Genomic DNA, 20,681 nt, shown 5'->3' with positions numbered 1-20,681 from the left:
GGCAGATTTTCTCATGCCTACTCTGTGCTTGGCTTTGATCAGGGCTACAAATGCTTCACATTCACAGACAGGGAGAAACATATTGTCAAAGGTCTCTGTCTTCTGGTTGGTCATGATCTTTGACACCATATTTTCTTTCCTACTCCTTCTGCCATTCTGGTCCAGGCTCCGCTTTCTCTAAGGCATCATCTCACCTGTCCCTTCTCTTTCACTCCTACAGAAAGGCAGTGCTCTAGGTGTAGTGCTTTAAAGTTTGCAAACAGCTTTATAAACATCATCTCATTTAATCAGCAAGGAAACTATGCTCAAAATGTTGTTGTTGTTCAGTTGCTAAGTTGTGTCTGACTCTTTGCAACCCCATGGCCTGCCGCACGCCAGGCTTCCCTGTCCTTCACCATCTCCCAGAGTTTGCTCAAACTCATGTCTATTGAATCAGTGATGCTATCTAACCATCTTATCCCCTGCTACCTGCTTCTCCTTTTACCTTCAGTCTTGCCCACCATGAGGGTCTTCTCTAATGAGTAGACTCTTCACATCAGGTGGCCAAAGTATTGGAGTTTCAGCTTCAGCATCAGTCCTACCAATGAATATTCAGGGTTGATCTCCTTTAGGATTGACTGGTTTGATCTCCTTGCTGTCCAAGGGACTCTTAAGAGTCTTCTCCAACACCACAGTTCAAAAGCATCAGTTCTTTGGCACTGAGCCTTCTTTATGGTCCAACTCTCACATTTGTATATGACTACTGGAAAAACCATAGCTTTGACTAGATGGACCTTTGTCTGCAAAGTGATGTCTCTGCTTTTTAATACACTGCCTATGTACAGAATGCACAGATGTGCGTAGGATAAGGAAAACACACACATTTCCGTTAACCTGGTTTTATGGGTTACCATGCTAATACTTCATGCCTGGGATTCTGTAACCTGCCTTGCTGGCTGTGCAACTTTCAGGGTCTCCCTATTTTAAAGCATTCTACATACTGATGCTAAAATCATCTTTCTTCCCTGCTGATCTGAACATGCCACCATCTGGAGTCCATTTATAGCCTCCAGCACTCTTGGGGAAATGTATTTTCCTGAGACCTTCGAGACTCTGCATCTGCTAAGACCTCTGACTGACTTTCCTCAACCTAGGATGACAGTGTTTGGCTAATCAGAGTTTTGTTCATTCATTTGTTCATCTGTCCAGCATTCATTCATGTATGCATTTTTAAACATAGCATCTATGATGTGCTAGGCACTGCAATGGACAGTAGAGGGGAATACATAAGTAAGTCTCCTCTGCCCTCCAAGGTTTTATAACCTCATCTAGGTCTTATATGCAAACATGGCTCTAGTGGTAAAGTCCCTGCATGCCAATGCAGGAGACATAAGAGACGTGGGTTCGATTCCTGGGTTGGGACGATCCCCTAGAGAAGGGCATGGTAACCCAGTCCAGTGTTCTTGCCTGGGGAATTACATGGGCAGAAGAGCCTGGTGGGCTACAGTCCATGGGGTCGCAAAGAGCTGGGTACGACTGAAGTAACTTAGCATGCGCACATGCATGCAATTCAAATACTAGACTAACTGTGATGAGAGAGGTGGTGAGAGTAGATTTATAGTTGTAGGTAAACTCTGAGGTTTATCTGAGGAAGAATTAATCCCAGCGGGCAGAACATACAAGACCTCCAGGAGGGGTCCTGTTAAATCTGTGCAAGAACAAATAGATTTCCATAAGCGGAACGGGGAGATGGGGCAAGCCTGGCTCGGCTTCCTTGCTGTCTGTTGGTCAGGTTAGGTCTCCTGTTGCCTTCTCCTGTGTCTTCTTGACCATTTGACCACAAAGAAATTTTTTTTTTTAACCAGTGTCCTAAATATTCAAGGGCTGGGTAAACGTGCACACCTGACTTAAAAAAGGAAATTTCCAGCATGATAACAGTCAATGGCATATGAAAAGGCATAAACAGACAGATTTTGTTTCAAGATTATGAGTGTATAGAAGACAAACTTGCAAGGAAGGGCACCCACCCTTATCAGCCGGTCTCTGGTTGGAGCCACCAATGCAAATAGTGTAAAAAAAAAAGTGTCATCCTTGAAGGGAATATTTGCATGCTGCATAGCGCATGATATACCACACAAATAATAGCACAGCATCACACAGGTTTGTCATGAACCATCTGATGGCAGATAGTCCTATTTGTGATTCTTGAAAACTAAAATAAAATGAGTAAGGCTTAACGTTTTTAGGTTTGAAACATGTTTCATTGTTTTGTGACTTTTATCTCATTTGCATATTCATTCTATAATAAAACATAAAAATAGTATTAGTATCAAGCGCAGACTTCTGTGTGGCATTCTCAGCAGCGGCAGGGTGGGCAGTACTGGGTTTCAAGTGCAAGCTCTGCCTCTGATCTCCCACTTCAGCCTTAGTTCTTGGGAAGGTCCCATTCAGTCCATCTTGATCATTATATATTAAAGCGTTAGCAGGCTTGAATAGAGAGGCAAAACTGTATTTAGATCTTCGATTTCAAATAGCTGGTAAAGAAATGCAAAACATCTTAAATGGAGAAAAAATTAAAACAAGAGATTTTGGGAAGGGATGGGCACCAAGGAGGACTCATCAAAGTCCTGGTAGCTGTGGGGTTAGGAGACTGTGTAGAGTTTGACACACTGTGTACATTTATGGGGAGATAAGTAGGTACACAGGGAGGGGGAAATTACAAGGGAAAGCCCAGCTAATATATGCTTTCCTTGGCATTCTGGCTAATCATGTGGACCACAAAAATTAAAGGAGGAAAACCAAGGCGAGTCATTGCTTCAAATTCCATACAATGAGGACTGGAAAGTCGCATACTGTGTGTGATCCAAGGGCCCAGTGTAGCAAGGGGCTGACTGTCTCTGCCCCTCTCTGTCCTCTGAGCACTCCAGCCCGGTTGCATCCTTTACGATCAGATATTGGGACCCCAGCATCACCATCGCTCCTGTCTTTTCTTTTGGGCTCCAGCTTATCCTTTGTTCTTGCTGGTCAGATTTTCACGGGGCGGGGTTGGGGGAGGTGCTTCTAGTTTTAGTGAGTTTAACTGCTGTGTAAACAAAACTCCCAAATCAGCTCCCCCTACCTCCTAACTGTTTTAAATCCAGAGCTATTTTTTAGAACAATTTTTTGAATAGGTAGTATGTTTTCATGTTTTAAAAAAAAAAGTTATACCTGAAAAAAATCTCCCTTCTTTCCTTTCCTCATGTAGCCAATTCCAACCACTTGCAAGAAACTTCACGTTTCTTCACATACATGCAAATAGAAATATAAATTTCCTTTTTTTCTTTTTAATTCATAAAGGAGTATATTTTTGATGGTTTTCTAAACCATGTGTTTTGGTCATTTACTAGTATGTAACGTGCATGCCTGCTTAGTCATGTCTCTCGTCCAACTCTTTGCAATCCTATCGACTGTAGCCTGTCAGGCTTCTCTGTTCATGGGATTCTCCAGGCAAGAATACTGGAATGGGTTGTCATGCCCTCCTTCAGGGGATCTTCCTGACCCTGGGATTGAACCTGCATCTGTATGTAACAAATATCTCTAAACTGAGGGACTTAAAACAATTTGTTGCTAACTCTCATACTTTGGTGGGTTGATTGGGCTCAACTGAAAGAGGAGAGTGAAAAAGTTGGCTTCAAGCTCAACATTCAGAAAACGAAGATCATGGCATCTGGTCCTATCACTTCATGGGAAATAGATGGGGAAACAGTGGAAACAGTGTCAGACTTTATTTTTTGGGCTCCAAAATCACTGCAGTTGGTGACTGCAGCCATGAAATTAAAAGACGCTTACTCCGTGGAAGGAAAGTTATGACCAACCTAGAGAGCATATTGAAAAGGAGAGACATTACTTTGCCAACAAAGGTCCATCTAGTCAAGGCTATGGTTTTTCCAGTGGTCATGTATGGATGCGAGAGTTGGACTGTGAAGAAAGCTGAGCTCTGAAGAATTGATGCTTTTGAACGGTGGTGTTGGAGAAGACTCTTGAGAGTCCCTTGGACTGCAAGGAGATCCAACCAGTCCATTCTGAAGGAGATCAGAATGGGTGTTCTTTGGAAGGACTGATGCTAAAGCTGAAACTCCAGTACTTTGGCCACCTCATGTGAAGAGTTGACTCATTGGAAAAGACTTTGATGCTGGGAGGGATTGGGGGCAGGAGGAGAAGGGGACGACAGAGGATGAGATGGCTGGATGGCATCACCGACTCGACGGACATGAGTTTGCGTGAACTCTGGGAGATGGTGATGGACAGGGAGGCCTGGCGTGCTGCGATTCATGGGGTCGCAAAGAGTCGGACATGACTAAGCGACTGAACTGACTGAACTGAACTAACTGTGTAGTTCTTCCTTTGGCTTCTCACTGTGGTTACCGTCAGAGGTGGGCTAGTACAGGGGTCACGGGAAAGCTTGACTGGGTTGGAGGTTCCAGACAGCTTCCAAATGGCTAGCAATTATGTTGGTTGTTGGATGGGAGCTCAGTTGCCAGAGCACATCTGTATAGACTGGGCTTTTCACAAGAAGCTGGTCTCTCTGAGTGGGAGCATCCCAAGAGAGCAGGAAGTGAAAGTTACCAGGTTAATTAAAGGCAATTTACAGAACTGGCACTGTTAGGTCTGCTGGATTATGTTGGCAAAACGGTCTCAGGGCTAGCCCAGGTTCAAGGAGATGGAGAAAGAAACCCTGTTTTCTTCATGGGAGAGCAGCAAGATTGTATTGCAGAAGATCTTGAGGTTAGGAGATACTCTGTTGGTCATTTTGGTCAAATGCAATCTGTATCACCATCTGAAGTACCTTTCTACTCCTTCTAACACATGTCCAAGGCCTGAGGAGCATTCTTTTATAATGTCTGACATCTGACCCCTCCCTGTTTCCACCGACTCCACTCATTCAAACCTGCATCCTTTTGTAGTTAGGTGAATGCCAGAATTACCTTCCTGGTATCCCACTTTCCTTCACTGCAAATAGCCAATGAAACTTCCTTAACGTTGGTGTTTGCATAAACTTTAGCTTTAATGATGTCATTCTCCTATGTAAAAATCAGATCTGATATCCCCAGTGGTTTTGTTTGACCTGTGCCAAGTTAGCATATATAGGATTTGCTTTTTCTAACTCTCAACATTGCAAAATCAGGAGGTCCGGATTAAGCTCCTTTTGAAAAACTAGGTCCTCATATGTAGAAAAATTGGATTATTTGACTAATATGTTCTAGATACTGAACAAAAGGGAAAAATTTTCAGGCTCTTGTGGGATTTAATAGACATTAGGGAAAATAGATAAATAACATAGAAAGACTGATGGATGGCAACACTGCAGAGTTCGAAAGGAGACAGGGCAGGAGGCAGATGGGAAGGGCTACAATTTCAAATCATGTGGTCATGGATGCCCTCACTGAAATGGAGACATTTCAGTTAAAAAACTTAAAGAGTAGAGGAAGGGTAACAGGGAATTCTAGAACTTTGCTTTCCAGTAGAGTAGCTCACAACCATATGTGGCTATCCTAATTTGTATTAATTAAAATTAAAAATTCAGTTTTTCAGGCACAGTACCCACATTTCCAGTGCTCAAAAGTCACCTATGGCTAGTGGCTGCAAAGCAGATATAGAACATTTCCACCATTACAGAGAGTTCTACTGGACAGCATTTCAGAGGTGGGGTATTCCGTGGAGAGGGGACAGCAAGTGCAAAGGTCCTGTGCAGGGGGAGTGGAACATTGTGGTACCTGTCTTCTGCTCACACATTCCCGCTATGCCCTTCTGTCTGTTTCATACCGTAGCTATATGGCAGTTGTCATTTAGCACCTTACCCCAAGCCAACTTTCCAAAGGCCTTTGTTGGTATTAAGTTTTAGACCTTTGGTCAATGCCATAGAACCTATGGGGTCAAGTCCCAGACTCCCTGATCTTGCACTGAGAAACTCTGTGAAAGAGCATGAAGTCCAAGGATCTGGACCAGGAGTTAGAACATGTGTGTTCTGTTTTAGAGCAAAGGAGGTTCATGGTGTGATTCAAAGGGTGTTCTCAGGGGTGGCATGGCACAAGCCTCCACTCATCAGAGAGACTGTTGGCCACAAGTGTCCTGGAGTGCCTTTACTGGACCAGGACCAAAGGTCTAGTGGACTTTTAGTTGGTATTTCAGGAGGAAATCTGGAGTATGGAGTATGACATTGGTTTTTGCTTTTGTTTTTTTTTTAGTTGCTAAGTCGTGTCCGACTCTTGCGACCCCATGGACTGTAGCCCGCCAGGCTCCTCTGTCCATGGGATTTTCCAGGCAAGAGTACTGGAGTGGGTTGCCATTTCCTTCTCCAGGGGATCTTCCTGACCCAGCAGTTGAACCCGGGTCTCCTGCATTGCATACAAATTCTTTACTTAGACTGTCATGAGGGAAGCTCATGACATTGGGGCTCAAGGCAATGCCTAATTACCAGTGGGAGCAGAAGTATTTGAACATTATATAAGCTGGTACACTCTTATATGGTCCATACATGTGGAATTTCAGCCTTGAATAAATATGTATAATAGGTATTTGGAAACTGTAATGTCTGAGTTTATTGCAGTGCCCTTTCCAGTAAACACGCACAGCTTTCTGTGACAGGATGTAAGGCGCCCAATATGTCACCAGCATCTATTCTGATATTTTCTCCTCCTCCTCCATTACAGGATTCCTCTCTCCCACCAGTAGGACACATTCAGGGCCCAGTAGGTTCTGTGTCCTACCCCTCTGGCGTTTTTCTCATGTTTTTCCTTCTTGCTTGAAGGACCCACATCCTCTTTTCTGCCTGATTGAATCTTCCGCACTCAGCTTGAGGGCACAGCTCAAACTCCCTTCATCGACTTTTCTTTGCTTGTCTCAGGCCAGAAGCATTTCCCTGCTCCTGTGAGCTGCAGTGGTCATTATTCACACTCAGTTGGCAATTACCAAGACTACAACACTGTATCTTTGTTTTTTATATGTGTATCTAGTCCTGGCTCAAGTTTTAAGTTTGAGCGAACTCTGGGAGATAGTGAAGGACAGGGAAGCCTGGTGTGCTGCAGTCCATAGGGTCACAGAGTCAGGCGCGACTTAGCAACTGAACAAGAAGTCTTAAGATCCTTGAGGGCAGAGTTCACAGGTCATTCTTCTTTTTTCCTTGCATGGCCATGTTTCCATATATGTTTGCCAGGCATCTGCCATATGAGGGCTGAGAGTATAGTGGTAGACCAACATAAACCAACAAAGGGCCCTGATTCCTTGTAATCCTTGGTTGTCAACTTTATTTTTTCTAAGATGAGTAACCTTATTCAGTTCTTGCAAGTCTTAGGCAAAGATAGGAGCCCTGTGTCCTACTGATAAGGAGTAAAACTACTGGCTGCCCCTTGCTGAAGACAGATTGATCTGGGAGGTGAAGGTTCACAGCCATCTGGACTAAGGCCCTGCTGGAAGAGTCTTGCTGCCAGGGCTCCACTATTCCTGCCTCCTGGAATGGTGTAAACAATGATTCACACCACGGTAGGCCTTTACGCTTTACCAAGCACATTCATCACATGCATCAGGCTTTCAGGGAAGGTCAGGTTCCAACTTGTTAACAGAGAATCACCTCCAGGTCACCAGACTTGCATCTGTTTTGCTCAACACCTATCATAATGAACAAAAGTTTTAGACTTTAATGATGAATGTGCCAAGGAGAGGACAGTGTGGGGGCTGTTTGACTCGTAGCAGAATACAGACCCTATTTTCTTAGGCGAAAACCATTTCTGGGATTAGTAATTACGGTTTAGGGCCAGGCAGTGAAGAGGAAAAAAAAAACCCCACCTTGTGCGCCCGGGCGGGGTGGTAGTGTTCCCCACTTCCTAGCTCACTCCGGTCGAAGTTCAGGTCGAGCCCGGCATGCAGGAAAAGGGGGGGAAGTGGGACTTTTCAGCCTAAAGGGAGTAGGGGGATGGGGCGGGCAGTGGAGTGGGTTCGGTGGTGGATTCTGGGAATCCCGCACCTGTGGAAGAGACGGTGCTCGAGGTTCCGGGAGTGGCTGCGGGGCCCGGGTCCGCAGGCGGAGGTGTGCCGCGGGGAGGGCGGGGCGGGGCGGGGCCGGGCGCACCTGGGCGGAGAGGGGGAGGCGCGCGGGGCTGAGCCTGGCGGGGGCCGCGGCGCGCGCCAATGGGCAGCGGCTGGCAGCGCGCCCCGCGCCCGAGCCGCAGTCGCGCCCTCTTGCTGCCTGGCGAAGGCGCGGACGGCGCGCGGAGGCGAGCGCGGGGAAGAGCCGCCGGCGCCACAGCCGCCGTCAGGGCATGAGGATGGCCGTGGGTTCCGTCAAGATGCAGCCGCCGTGCGAGAGCCCGGCTCTGGCCGCAGTGGCGGCCGTGGCGGCGGCGGACGGCGCCCTGCGCCGCAGCCCCAGCGCGCGCGAGCCGGAGCGCGAGCAGCTGCCGGTGGCTCCGCGGCCGCGGCTGCGGGACCTGCCGGCGCTGCTGCGGAGCGGGCTCACCCTGCGGAGGAAGCGCAGCGCCGCCGGGGGCCGGGTGAGTGGCCGGGTCTTGCGCGGCCGGAACGGGCGTGGGAGGAGCGCACGTGGAGCCCGCGCCCACCCTCCGGGGCGGCCGAGGAAGGCATCTGGAAGTTGGGGAGGTGCCGGGAGTGGGGCGCTTGTGCCGGACTAGGCAGAAGAGGGCCCCGGGAAAGCGGGGTCGTGGGGTGCCCCCCGCGGAGCGGCGGTTTCCCTCTCCCCTAGGTGCACCTGACTTAGCCCAAGCGCACCTGGATTCTGGCAGCGGGACCGTGAGCATCGCCGGAAGAAGGGCCGTTTGCCTTTCTCCAGAGGGGGAGCTGCAGGTGTCCGGTGCCTAACGGCCGGCCCTGTCCCGACAGCGAGCCCAAGGCCCCAAGCGCGGGACCTCAGTTTTCAGGAGGCAAGAGACGTGTGCACCGGTGTCGGACGCCTCTTTGCAAGCTTTGGGCACCGACACTGGCTCTGGCCGCCGCCACGGCCGAGGGACCGACGCCGGAGTTGGAAGTTCCGGGCCGATCTTTAGCTTCTGGGCTCTCCAGTCGCCAGCACTTAGGTCTCGGCGACGCCCCCAGAATCTTAAATATTGACTTCCTGCTGGTGTGTTCGGTAGGATTTCCTGGTGGAGGAGTGTCCCTTGTTGGGTTCTAAGTGCATCTAATGGCCGGAGCAGGTCAGACATGTTTTGTGGTTAAGAGAAGCGGGACGGCCTGGGATCTCTCATGTCACTCAGCAGGCACTACTGACTTACCGGTGTCCCTGCTCACCAGGGCCCTGGGCAACTTTGGGAGGTTTTACTTAGCTTTAAAAAATTTTGCATCATTAAGGAGACTTTACCGAGAAGGAACCACAAGGTAGATATTTTGGTCTGTAATTTTAAAAGAAGTCGTAGTTGTTGGCCTTGAAAGATCTTGCTGGGGGACTTCCAGCTCTTGAAGGATAGGTTTGTGAAACTTGAGTCTTAGGGAGAAACACTGGGTTTGGTATGGCTTCCTTTGGGCAGGAAAAGGGTCTGAATCAATGTTGAGTCTTCGGCCTTTCTAGGATTTGTACCTCCTTCCCTAAGAATTCTTCCCACGTAGAGATGACTGTACATGATCTACCTTAGAAGGATGTTTTGAGGATTAGCTGAGCAGTAATAGGACATCTTTAGGTCAAATGACCAGGGGATTTTAGGAATTACCGCAAATGACCTTACCGTGTGGCAGGGTTCCCTACAAAGAAAGTGAGGAAATGTGTCCCAAAGATATGATAGCTAAATAAACACAAAAATCAGAGTTAGAGACTTTCCAGGAGTCTAGGGGAAAGTATGTTAAATTGTATTCTTGTTACCCTTGACAGTTACTTTTTCACTGCACAGAATACCGGCTGACAGGAGGGCAGCCAGGCAGTCTGTGAGGAGGATCGTCCAGGGTTTCTTTGTAAATAGATCTGGAGTGTTCATCTGCACAGAGGCTTGAACTTCCCCCTGTCTGGGATGATGTTGTGGTGTACCTTACCAAAATACATATTTACTCTTATTAATTATTCTGAATGTGGTTACTTCAAATAAGATATACTTTATTAGCCCTTCTTTGGTTCTAATATTGTATTAGTTCTCCTTGGGACATGCCAAATACATTTCATAAGTGCATGGCCAGTTTTTTATTTTTTTTAACTGGGGGAAGATTGTCAAGTTTTCCGGCATTGGAAACCCATAATTTTCAACTGTTTTCCCTCCTTTGGCTCTGGAACCACCTTTGTGATCATGGAACCTTCCCATCAAAGGAGTTGGAAAGTATTTGAAAGAAAGAGAAAAATAGGTGAAATATGTATTAGTTTGTTCAGGCTACCATAAAAAAATACCATAGACTAGGGACTTACATAACAGAAATGTATTTTCTCACAGTTTGGGAGGCTGCGAAGTGCAAGATCAAGGTGCCAGCCTATTTAGTTTACGGTGAGAACACTTCCTGGCCAGTAGGCAGCCACCTTCCCTCTATGCCCTGATGTGACCATTCCTTGGTGCCTGTGGAGGAAAAGAGATCGCCTTCGCTTTTTTCGTTTTTTAAACTGAAATATAGTTGACATACAATATGACGTTAGTTTCAGGTGTACCACATACTGATTGGTCTTTGCGTACATTAGAAAATGATGTAATGATGTAATCCTAGTTACCATCTGTTCCCATACGAAGTTATTACAGTATTATTGACCATATTCCTTATGCTGTGTATGACATCCTCATGGCTTATCTATTTTACAACTGGAGGCTTATACCTCTTAATCTTGTTCACCTGTTTTGTGCCACCCCCGTCACTTGTTTATTCTCTGTATCTTTGTCTACTTTCATTTTGTTTTGGTTTTTAGATTCCATATGTAAGTGAGATCATCCAGTATGTTTTTCTCTAGCTTATTTCACTTGACATAGTACCCTCTAGATCCATCCATGTTGTCACCAATGGTAAGAATTCATTTATTTAATGGCTGAGTAATCTTTCATTGGATGTATATACCCCATCTTCTTGATCCATTCATCCATCAGCGGACACTTCACTTACTTCCATATCTTGCCTGTTTTAATAGCGTGGCAGAGAACATAGGGGTGCATATATCTTTTCTGATTAGGGCTTTTGTTTACTTTGGATTAATACCCACATGTGAGATTCGTGGGTCATATGGTATTTCTATTTTAATTTTTTGAGGAAGCTCCATACTGTTTTCCATAGTGACTGTGCCGACGATAACTGTAACCAGTGGTACGGGAGGACTCCCTTTCCTGTGTGTCCTCACCAGCACTTGTTGTTTGTTGTCTTTTTGATGATAGTCATTCTGACAGGCGTGAGGCGATATCTCACTGTGGTGTTGGATTGCATTTCCCTGATGATTACTGATGTTGAGCATCTTTTCATATGCCTGTTGGCCATCTGCTTGTCTTCTTTGGGAAAATGTCCCTTCCGGTCCTCTGCCCATTTTCTTTTTTAGTGGGGTTATTTTTGTTTTTGATGTTGAGTTGTATGAGTTGTTTGCATATTTTAGATCAGCTCCTTGTTGGGTATATCGTTTGCAACTAATTTACGTACTCCCATTCAGTAAGCTGCATGGGAGTTTTCGTTTTGTTGATGGATTCTTTCACTGTGAAAAAGCCTTTTAGTTTGATGGAGTTCCTTTTGTTTATTTTTTCTTTTGTTTCCCTTGCCTGAGGAGACAGATCCAAAAAAGTATTGCTAGACTGATACCAGAGTGTGCTGCCTATGTTTTCTTCTAGGAGTTTTATGGTTTCAGATCTTATGTTTGTAAGTCCTTAATCTGTTTTGAGTTTGTTTCTGTATATGGTGTGAGAAAGTGGTCCAGTTTGATTCTTTTGCCTGTGGCTTTCCCAACTCTATTTATTGAAGAGGCTGTCTTTCCTCTGTTGTATAGTCCTCGTTTGTCATAGATTAATGCGCCATTATTTCTGAGTTCTCTATGTGCCAGAACCACATTGTTTTGATACAGGTACTGGCATCTGTGTATCTGTTTTTGTACCAGTACCATACTGTTTTGATGACTGTAACTTTGCAATATAAATTGTTTGAAATCAGGGTATGTGATACCTGGAGCTTTGTTCTCTCTCTTAAAACTGCTTTGACTATTTGGAGTTTGTGTTTTCATACACATTTTAGAATTTTGTTGTTGTTGTTGTTCTGATTCTTCCATCTCTCTCCTTTTCTTATAAGGCCACTAATTCCATCATGGAGATACCACCCTCATGACCTATCTCACCCTTAGTACCGCCCACATGCCCTCCAAATACCAGCATCTTGGGTCTTATGGCTTCAGCATTAATTTTTGGGGAGCACAAGTATTCAGTCCATAACAGAAGTGTTTGAAGGAAAGAGAAAAACACAAGCAGTGTGTATCAAACCAGTGGGTGACTTGTAAACACCTGGGGTCATGTGGTTAGCCCCTTGGTTAGGACAGTGATACTAATGCAAGTAAATCATGGCTAAGCTCTTTCTGTGGACCTTCAGTTTTTTATGTCATGAGCTGTACTTCCAGATTACAGCTGAGTGATTATAGGGACAAGTTAGCACAGATTCATTACTACTGGTAAGAAAGTAGCTTTGTGTATTACACAAGTTGGTAGGAAAGTTTGCAACTTCTGTATTGACCAAGATCTGATTTAGGAATCCGTGTGGCCCTTGCCCATGCTGCCTTGGGCTCTCACAGATCTTAACAATCTGACATCAACTGTCATCAGATAAGCTCTTTGTGAGTTGTGTTGCCCAACCCAGGTGGCTTGTAGGCTGTCTCTTACTGGGAAAATGTAAGCTGATATTCGATTGTTACTATAGAACTTCTGGTTCCTTGGTTCAGTCACTTATTGTCATATTGAATTCAGAATGCAAGCTGGTTAAGACTCTTTGCACCTCTTTAGGCCACGTGGAATGACTAGATTTTTCTTAGCTACCTGCTAAAAAATCACTGGTAAGATAAGGCACATATTGAATTTACACCAAAACCATTTCATCTTCTTTTTTAACTTTGTATTGGGGACATTATGAGAGAACAATGTAATTACTTCCCACCTTTAGCTATTAACATTTTACCAATTTTGTTTCACTTACTTCTCTTTTCCCCACTTTTCTTTTGTGGGGGACTGGTGCATTTTAGAACAAAATCCTAAATTTTATGTCATCTCACTCATTAGTGTTTCAGTTCACATCTCTGATAAGGACTTTGTTCCTTAAAAAAAAAAAAAGTTGTGTGCCTTTCTTGCCTAAAATTTTTAATAATACTCCCTTAACATAATTCCCATATTTTTCTCAGAGATGTCTCTTCACTTATGATTGGCTGCAACCAGGAATTAAGGTCCCTGCATTGTGTTTGGTTGTTAGGTTTTCAAATCTACTTTATTTTATAACCGTCTCCTCCCCGTTTCTTTTTTCATGCCTTTGATGCGATGGAGATAGCAGGTCATTTGTCAAGTAGAATGTCCACATCTGGGGTCACTTCTTGTGGCGCTGCCTAGCTTGTTCATTTACTTTCCGTGTTTGCTGCAATCTGGCAGCAAGGTGGGGCGGCTTGATCAGGCCCAGACTTAAGGGCAGCATTCTTGTCAGGCGTTACTGTGCATAGTCTGTTGCACGCGTCACGAGAGACGTGGCGCCTGAATGCGTCCCTGCGTGAGATCACAAGAGCAATCAGTGGGTTCAGGTGGGGTCAACTTACCTTTCTACCTTTCACCTAATGATTGTACCATCCTTGATAGTTGTAACCTAGATCCATTTCATTAGAGGTTGCAAAATGATGATCTAAATCTAACATTCCTCTTGCATTTATCAGTTGGAATTCTGACTATAAAGAATTTACTCTCAAAAAGAAAAATCACAATGTACTCTCATGAACTACTTGGGTCTTCTGAAAAAAAGATTGTATAGGAAGGACAAGGGAAAGGCTTGATTTTTTTTTCCCTTTTATCAATTTTCTGAGTTATGATTTAATGCCCTAACAACCAGTGAGTTTTTTTCTTTTTCAAGTATCAGTAAGATCTCATATTTGTTTGTTGTTTGTAAATACATTACATTTGTAATGTATTTGTTTCAATCCATTGAAGGCAATATTCTTTTCGATGCTCAGTTTATACGTATCTCCTGCGTACTTCTTAAAAGGCCCTAGTAGTCTCTGATACCTTTCTTTTCAGCACAAGTTATTCTAAGCGTATCTTTTCCCATTTCCTGCTCCAGCCTCCAAATCAGCCATTTTCCCAAGGAGTTCTGATTTTTTGTCTTCTGAAAACCATTCATGTCCCTCAACTTTTGCCTCTCATAGTGGTAGAGTTTTTTTTTTAACCTTCTTTTTAAGTCTTTCATCTTAAGTTTTCGTTTCATTAAAAATTCTTCTCATCAGGCTGCTTCTAAGACTGTCATTTTTTCCCTCTAATGAAATAACTGGTAGCTACATTCCCTCTTTCTATATATACTGTCGGAGTGCTGGGGCTGCCTTATTTTGGGCTTTGACTGCTGGAATATTTTCTGCAGTGTTCCACCATGTCTTCATCTCCTTGAAATCTGTCTCACTTAACTCAGTCACAATGATTCACCGGTTGTGCTAGTTTGACTGTTCACCCAAGTCTTCCTGTGATTCTCGGCCTCTGGATCAGTCTTCTCTGCCTTGACCTCTTTCCTTCAGGCACTCTTCACTCAGGCAGGGTCTCGGTGGCTCTTCAGACCTGAGAAACTGGAAGTTCTTTCTTTTTCATTTACAGTCTGTACCCTGATGCACGCGTGTGTGATCAGTCACGTCCAACTCTTTGCAACCCCATGGACTGTAACCCACCAGGCTCCTCTGTCCGTGGGATTTCCCAGGCAGGAATATCAGAGTGGATATTTGCCTTTTCCTTCTCCAGGGGATCGTCCCAACCCAGAGATTGAATCCCACCCTGGTGCTGCTGCTAAGTCACTTCAGTCGTGTCCGACTCTGTGCGACCCTATAGATGGCAGCCCACCAGGCTCCGCCGTCCCTGGGATTCTCCAGGCAAGAACACTGGAGTGGGTTGCCATTTCCTTCTCCAATGCAGGAAAGTGAAAAGTGAAAGTGAAGTCACTCAGTCATGTCCGACTCCCTCTCAAAGAAGAACAAGGCTGCCCATTTCCTGTGTCTGAGCTGGAATGCTTCAGGCCTGGCTTACCACCTTCTTCTGCTGGAAATAAGACTTTGTTGATTGAGAAACATGTTCTGCTCTAAGTTATACCAGTATGGCCAACTTATAGTCATTTTATACACATATCTCATAGGCAAAGCATGTCGTTTCTTCCTTGTATTTAAATTAAAATCAGTGCTAACTCTTCATAGCACTTAATTATGTGCCTTGCAGGTTCTGGTATAAACTTTAATGGTCACTACAAGCCTCTGTGTTAGATGCTTTTATTTGCATTCCACAGATGAGGAAGGGGGTTCTCAGGTGGTGGTGCAATGGTGATGAATCCGCATGCAATGCGGGAGACGTGGGTTCAATCCCTGGGTCAGGAAGATCCTCCTGGAGGAGGACAGGGCAACCCACTCCTGTATCCTTGCCTGGAAAATCCCATGGACCGAGGAGCCTGGTAAGCAACAGTCCATGGGGTCAAAAAGAGTTGGACACAACTGAGTGCACTTGTGTGCACACACACATACACACAGCCCCACACTCACATACACACACACACACACACACACACAAATGAGAAAACTGAAACCTAGAGGTAACTTGCCCAAGATCACTGAGTGGGCGGGACAAGGGAGGTTTGAGTCCAGCCCGTCTGGTTCCATAGTCCATGTTCTGAATTGACTTTCAAATGCACTGAGGACCTAGGGTCTATTTTTTTCCCCTAAATCCATTGTTGTTGTTGTGTCACTCACTCAGTAGTGTCCAATTCTTTGTGACCCCATGGACTGCAGCACGCCAGGCTTCCCTTGTCCTTCATCATCTCCCCGAGTTTCTCAAACTCATGTCCATTGAGTTGGTGATGCCATCCAACCATCTCGTCCTCTGTTGTCCCCTTCTCCTGACTTCAGTCTTTCCTAGCATCAGGACCTTTTCCAATGAATGCCCATAGGCTTTATAGTACCTGCTGGTATGACCTTACCCCTCTTGAGAATGGTCAGTACATGCTGTTGATAATGCCACACATTAACTTTTCTTTCATTGGAGCACACAAGGGCTTGTGATCCTCCTGGGATTGAGGTGGAGGGGTCGGGGTCTTGGTGGGAGGGGAAGTGCTGTGGTTATAGGTGTGTATAGTAACTAATAGTTACTAAGATTAAAGTTTGCAGTCAGTGTGTCCTAAGCAAAAAACTCCCAGGCCTATCTTCATCAATCCAAAAAGTTTGTGAATTTATCCTCCTTGCTCTTTTCTTATCTGCTTATGGTAGCCTGTCAGAAGATAAAGGTCATTAAGGGAGGCATGCGTCTTCCAGGAAAGGTGAGTCAAATCAGATACGAGAGCACGTGTTGGTCTTATTTAAGAGACAGTGACTTCCGGCCAACTCAAGCTTTGAGTTGCAAGGCCGCTACTGTCTACCCTCGCACGTTATTCTCTGAGCTCTTGAAGCCTCATGTTCTTCTGCTGTGGTGAGATACATTGTGGGTCAAGTTTTTCTGAGAACAGAGGCAATGTCTGGGAAGCTTTGGGCACCTTGCAGCTTAAATGTTTTCTTCCCAAGCTGTATGCTTCTTCTAAGCCGATGGACTTACATAAACATATTTATGGAAATCTAGGCCTCAGAAATTTTGCTCTTGTATGCAGTGTCAGTTTGCAAGTTTTTAAAGATTGTGGTGTCCTAACATAGAGTGCATATTTTAGGTAGTGTCTAAATACTGGTACCATAATAAAACAGTCTGAGGTTCACACCTGCACTGTCTAAAATGGACTTGGCAGTAATTGGTAACTTGTGAAGCTAAAAATAGAAGAAAAGGTGGGAGAAAAGTCACTGGGGATGACTGAGTGCTTGTGACTTTCTTTTTGCCTCAATGTTGCATAACAACCCTGGTTAGGAATACTGATCATTCTAGTAACAATGTTATCAAGGAGTCATTTGTGAGAGGTTATAAGATTTTATGGGAAGGCAAAGTAGTTAAAATCAATGGCTTCCCCCCCCCCCCCTCCCCGCCATGGTTAATTATTGTTATGATAAATCATTTATTTATAAGTCGGTATGGAAAAGGGAAAGTTCAGGGACAATATTGTGGATTCTGGCACGTCTTTATCAGATTGAAACTTCAGTAGTCCTCTAAAAGGAGAAGGAATTTTCAACTGTGAGAAAATTACCATCTAGAGAGGTTTAATAGCCTTTCATGATCACCCAGCTAAGAAGTAGTGCAGTCAGAGTGGGGCCCAGGACTATCTGATTACAATATCTGTGGCCTTTCTGCAAAACCATGTTGTCTAAGTGTGTGTGTGTGTGTGTGTGTGTCTGTGTCTGTGTGTGCGCTCACTCAGTCGCCAGGTCATGTCCAACTCTTTGTGACCCCATGGACTGTAGCTTTGCCAGGCTCCTCTGCCCATTCTTTGCCACTGAGCCACTGTACCCTGTTGTCTAAGACATGGGTGTAATTAGGACATGTTGAGCACTGAAAAGGGTACCCCAAGGAACTCCAGTGGTAGAATCCCTTAGTGTGTGGTATGTATATAAGACGAGGGGTGCCCTAGACATTTCAAGTTTAGTGCAAAACACAGCTTATTTTCTTTCCAATGTCGTAAGTAAATGGCTTCCAGGATTCGTCTTTATCCACTTGCAAGGTTTGATGATGGCTCGAGCAGCAGCTGTTCGTCATCTCTCTGCAATACCAGGCATTGTTCAAGAAACAGGAAGGTTTAGGATGACTCATTCCGGAAGCCATTGCTCTGGAGATTTGGAAACTGACTGGCTGCATATTGCAGGTGAACTTGGAGATTTATATAAAGCAAGTAGCTTCCTTTTCTGGAAGACTGGAAGAAGAGGTAGAATGAGTTTCTGATACCCCAGGATTTACATTTCTGATGGTGACTTGTTTGATATTTAAGAAACATCTGATTAGGAAGTGGGAACTGTGCATACCTTTCAAAGTAAAAGAATCCATTTACAGTTGAATCAAGTCATTGAGAATACACAAGTGTCTTTCACTAAAATTAAGCTTTGGCCCATTTATCTTTTAATGGATGTGATTACCTGAAACAAATAGCTCTCAACTGCACCCGCCCCCGCCCCCCGCCCACCCCACCCCAGGCCTTTTCTGGAATCTAGGGTGGCACCCTAGAAAAATGCATGTGCAGGTGTAATTTTGCACCTCATTTCAGAGGGCTTGTGGATGTTCTGAAGCCTGGGTCACCACATACCCCTAGTTATAAGGCCTTTCTTCTAGAAGCAGTACCATGGTTCTGTAATTATTTTACTTTTCATCTTCCTTCCTCTAAAAATCTGGCATAGTGTCAGGTGCTCAGTCAGTAAATATTTCCCCAAATTAAAGCATTTTATTGGCTGGTTGAATTGGAAATTTGTTCACCTCAATGCAGCGAAAACTTAAGTGAGTCTTGGGAGGAGGTGGTGGCCGTGGTGGTGATAACTGTTATTATTTAACAAATTCTCATGTAGCATTCATCATCTTGGGTTATTTGAGGGACCTTCTTGGGGTTGTTTGAGGTGCTTTAAGAACATTAATCTCTGAATCTTCATAACAGCCTTGCATGACTGATGTTCTCTTTGTCGTCTTCTTGTCTGAAGTGGAGAATGAGGTTCACAGAGGCTGGCTAGATTGCCTGAGATCACCTAGTAAGTGGAGGAGCCAGGGTTTGAACCCAGGAAATCTGGATCTGTATTACAAGGTTTACCTATTCTGCTGTATCTTTTCTTCAAATAAGAAAATGTATTTTCTTGATTGCAATCTCTTTCTCTTTTTCATTTTATTACTTTTGAAATGGGGATGTCTGTTAAATTAATATGATCATTTAATGGAATATAACTTTTTTCATTTCAAAGCTATTATGAAATTGATAGTATATGTTAAAATTTGCTTCCCAGGTGGTGATAGTGGTAAAGAACCTGCCTGCCAATGCAGGAGACGTAAGAGACTCAGGTTCGATCCTTGGGTCAGGAAGATCCTCTAGAGGAGGGCATGGCAACCCACTCCAGTTCTTGCCTGGAGAATCCCGTGGACAGAGAAGCCTGCAGGACTGCAGTCCATAGGGTTGCATAGAGTTGGACAAGAGTTAGCATGCATGCCATCTTGAAATCTTGATGTCTTAAACAGTTACAATAAGCCACGTTTTACTTTTTAAATGTAGCTGCATAGTTTATCTGTCGAAATATCAAAGTAAATCACAGCTTTAAAATCGTGCATGCAGGTCAGTCACTTCTGGATCTTTCCCATGTATACGTGTTACTAAACTTTTGTTTGATTTTCTCCTGTTAAAAAAATAAATAAAGTAAAATGATGCGTATGATCAAAGTGTTCGTTACTCAGTTGTGTCTGACTCTTTGTGACCCTGTAGACTGTAGCCCTCCAGGCTCCTCTGTCTGTGGAATTTTCCAGGTGAGAATACGGTAACAGGTAGCCATTCCCTCGAACCTGGATCTTCCACATTGCGGGCAGATTCTTTAACATCTGAGCCACCACGGAATCCCAATACAAACAAAATCCATATCTATTTGTGAAGTGTGAAAAATTGAATGAAGAGTATATTAACAATTTATCTGAGCACTGATAATTGCTTAGGTAATGATTTACATGACAGAGGAGAATACATATAAATTTTTTCCTACAAAAAATATGATTATTTTTAAACTAATGTTGAAGGTGAAATTACATATACATAGAAAGTTTATTATTGGTTCCCTTCAGTTTTTTTTTTTCCATAAAATTTAAAAGGTAAACTTCCCATATGAATTTATTTTTTTGAAACTAACAGCCAGGAATATGCACAAATGCCAATAGAGTTAGACTTTGTCTTTGAGTCACTGTACATTGTGTGGGAAGTTGGCAGATCTTACCTTCTGGGACTCAGTTAATCTTTTTTATGTTTTATCTGCTTTTTTCTTGAGGCTTTGGCTTCTCCCTTGTAAAGTGCTTTTCTTTGCTTTTTGTACCATTTATTTGTGTTATCTGTAGACAAAACATAATTCAGGATTTCTAATAAAGGCAAAACAAACCTTTCTAAAGTTAGAGTCCAGAAAACCAGAGGTTCTGCAGTCTAGCTGGTTGTATTTTTTTCTAACTGGTCTAGCAGCTCACTCCAGCCCCGTTGGTGCTTATGCTGTTCCGTCGAATCTGACCTTGTCAGATCGTTTACCTGCAGCTGTTAGGAGGTGTACATGCAGGTACTTGTGGCTGCCTAACACTTGTGCCTCTGCTGCTGACTGTAAATTTGTTTTGCTCTCTCCTGCTACTATTGAGGGAGGTGAACAGCTTATCACTTCTGCTTGGTCTAACACTCTAAATGTTGACTGTAAAGAACAAACACTGCAAATGGTACATTCTATCTTACTGTGTTGTGAATTTATATATAGGTATGAAGTCTTTTGTAGGGAACAAAAAGAAACTGTGTGATGTTGCTTTTAGAGAGGAGGGGAAGTATGATGCCTGTTTCAATCCATTGAAATAGAATTTGGCTTTGTTATAGTAGAAAAGACATTTTTTTCTGTGTTTTGTCATTTACCAGCTATGTGAATAAGTCAGATAACCTTTCTGAGTTAAAATGGAATGCTAGTATTCTAT

The 20,681-nt window shown here is 44.1% G+C and overlaps 1 protein-coding gene across 1 annotated transcript in view; it reads left to right on the top strand.

The window, feature by feature from the left end:
* The first annotated feature begins 8,273 nt into the window (after positions 1 to 8,273).
* Positions 8,274 to 20,681, top strand: part of RAPGEF5 (Rap guanine nucleotide exchange factor 5) — a 231,026-nt gene continuing 218,618 nt past the window's right edge. Inside the window, exon 1 of the mRNA XM_052638738.1 lies at positions 8,274 to 8,504. Within this exon, the coding sequence (XP_052494698.1) occupies positions 8,274 to 8,504 (231 nt within the window). The remainder of the gene's footprint in view (positions 8,505 to 20,681) is intronic.

Source organism: Budorcas taxicolor, chromosome 4 (genome assembly GCF_023091745.1).
Source record: "Budorcas taxicolor isolate Tak-1 chromosome 4, Takin1.1, whole genome shotgun sequence".
NCBI classification, from domain to species: Eukaryota; Metazoa; Chordata; class Mammalia; order Artiodactyla; family Bovidae; genus Budorcas; species Budorcas taxicolor.
The sequence above is the reverse complement of the archived record's forward strand: the minus strand, read 5'-3'. Positions and strand labels throughout refer to the sequence as shown.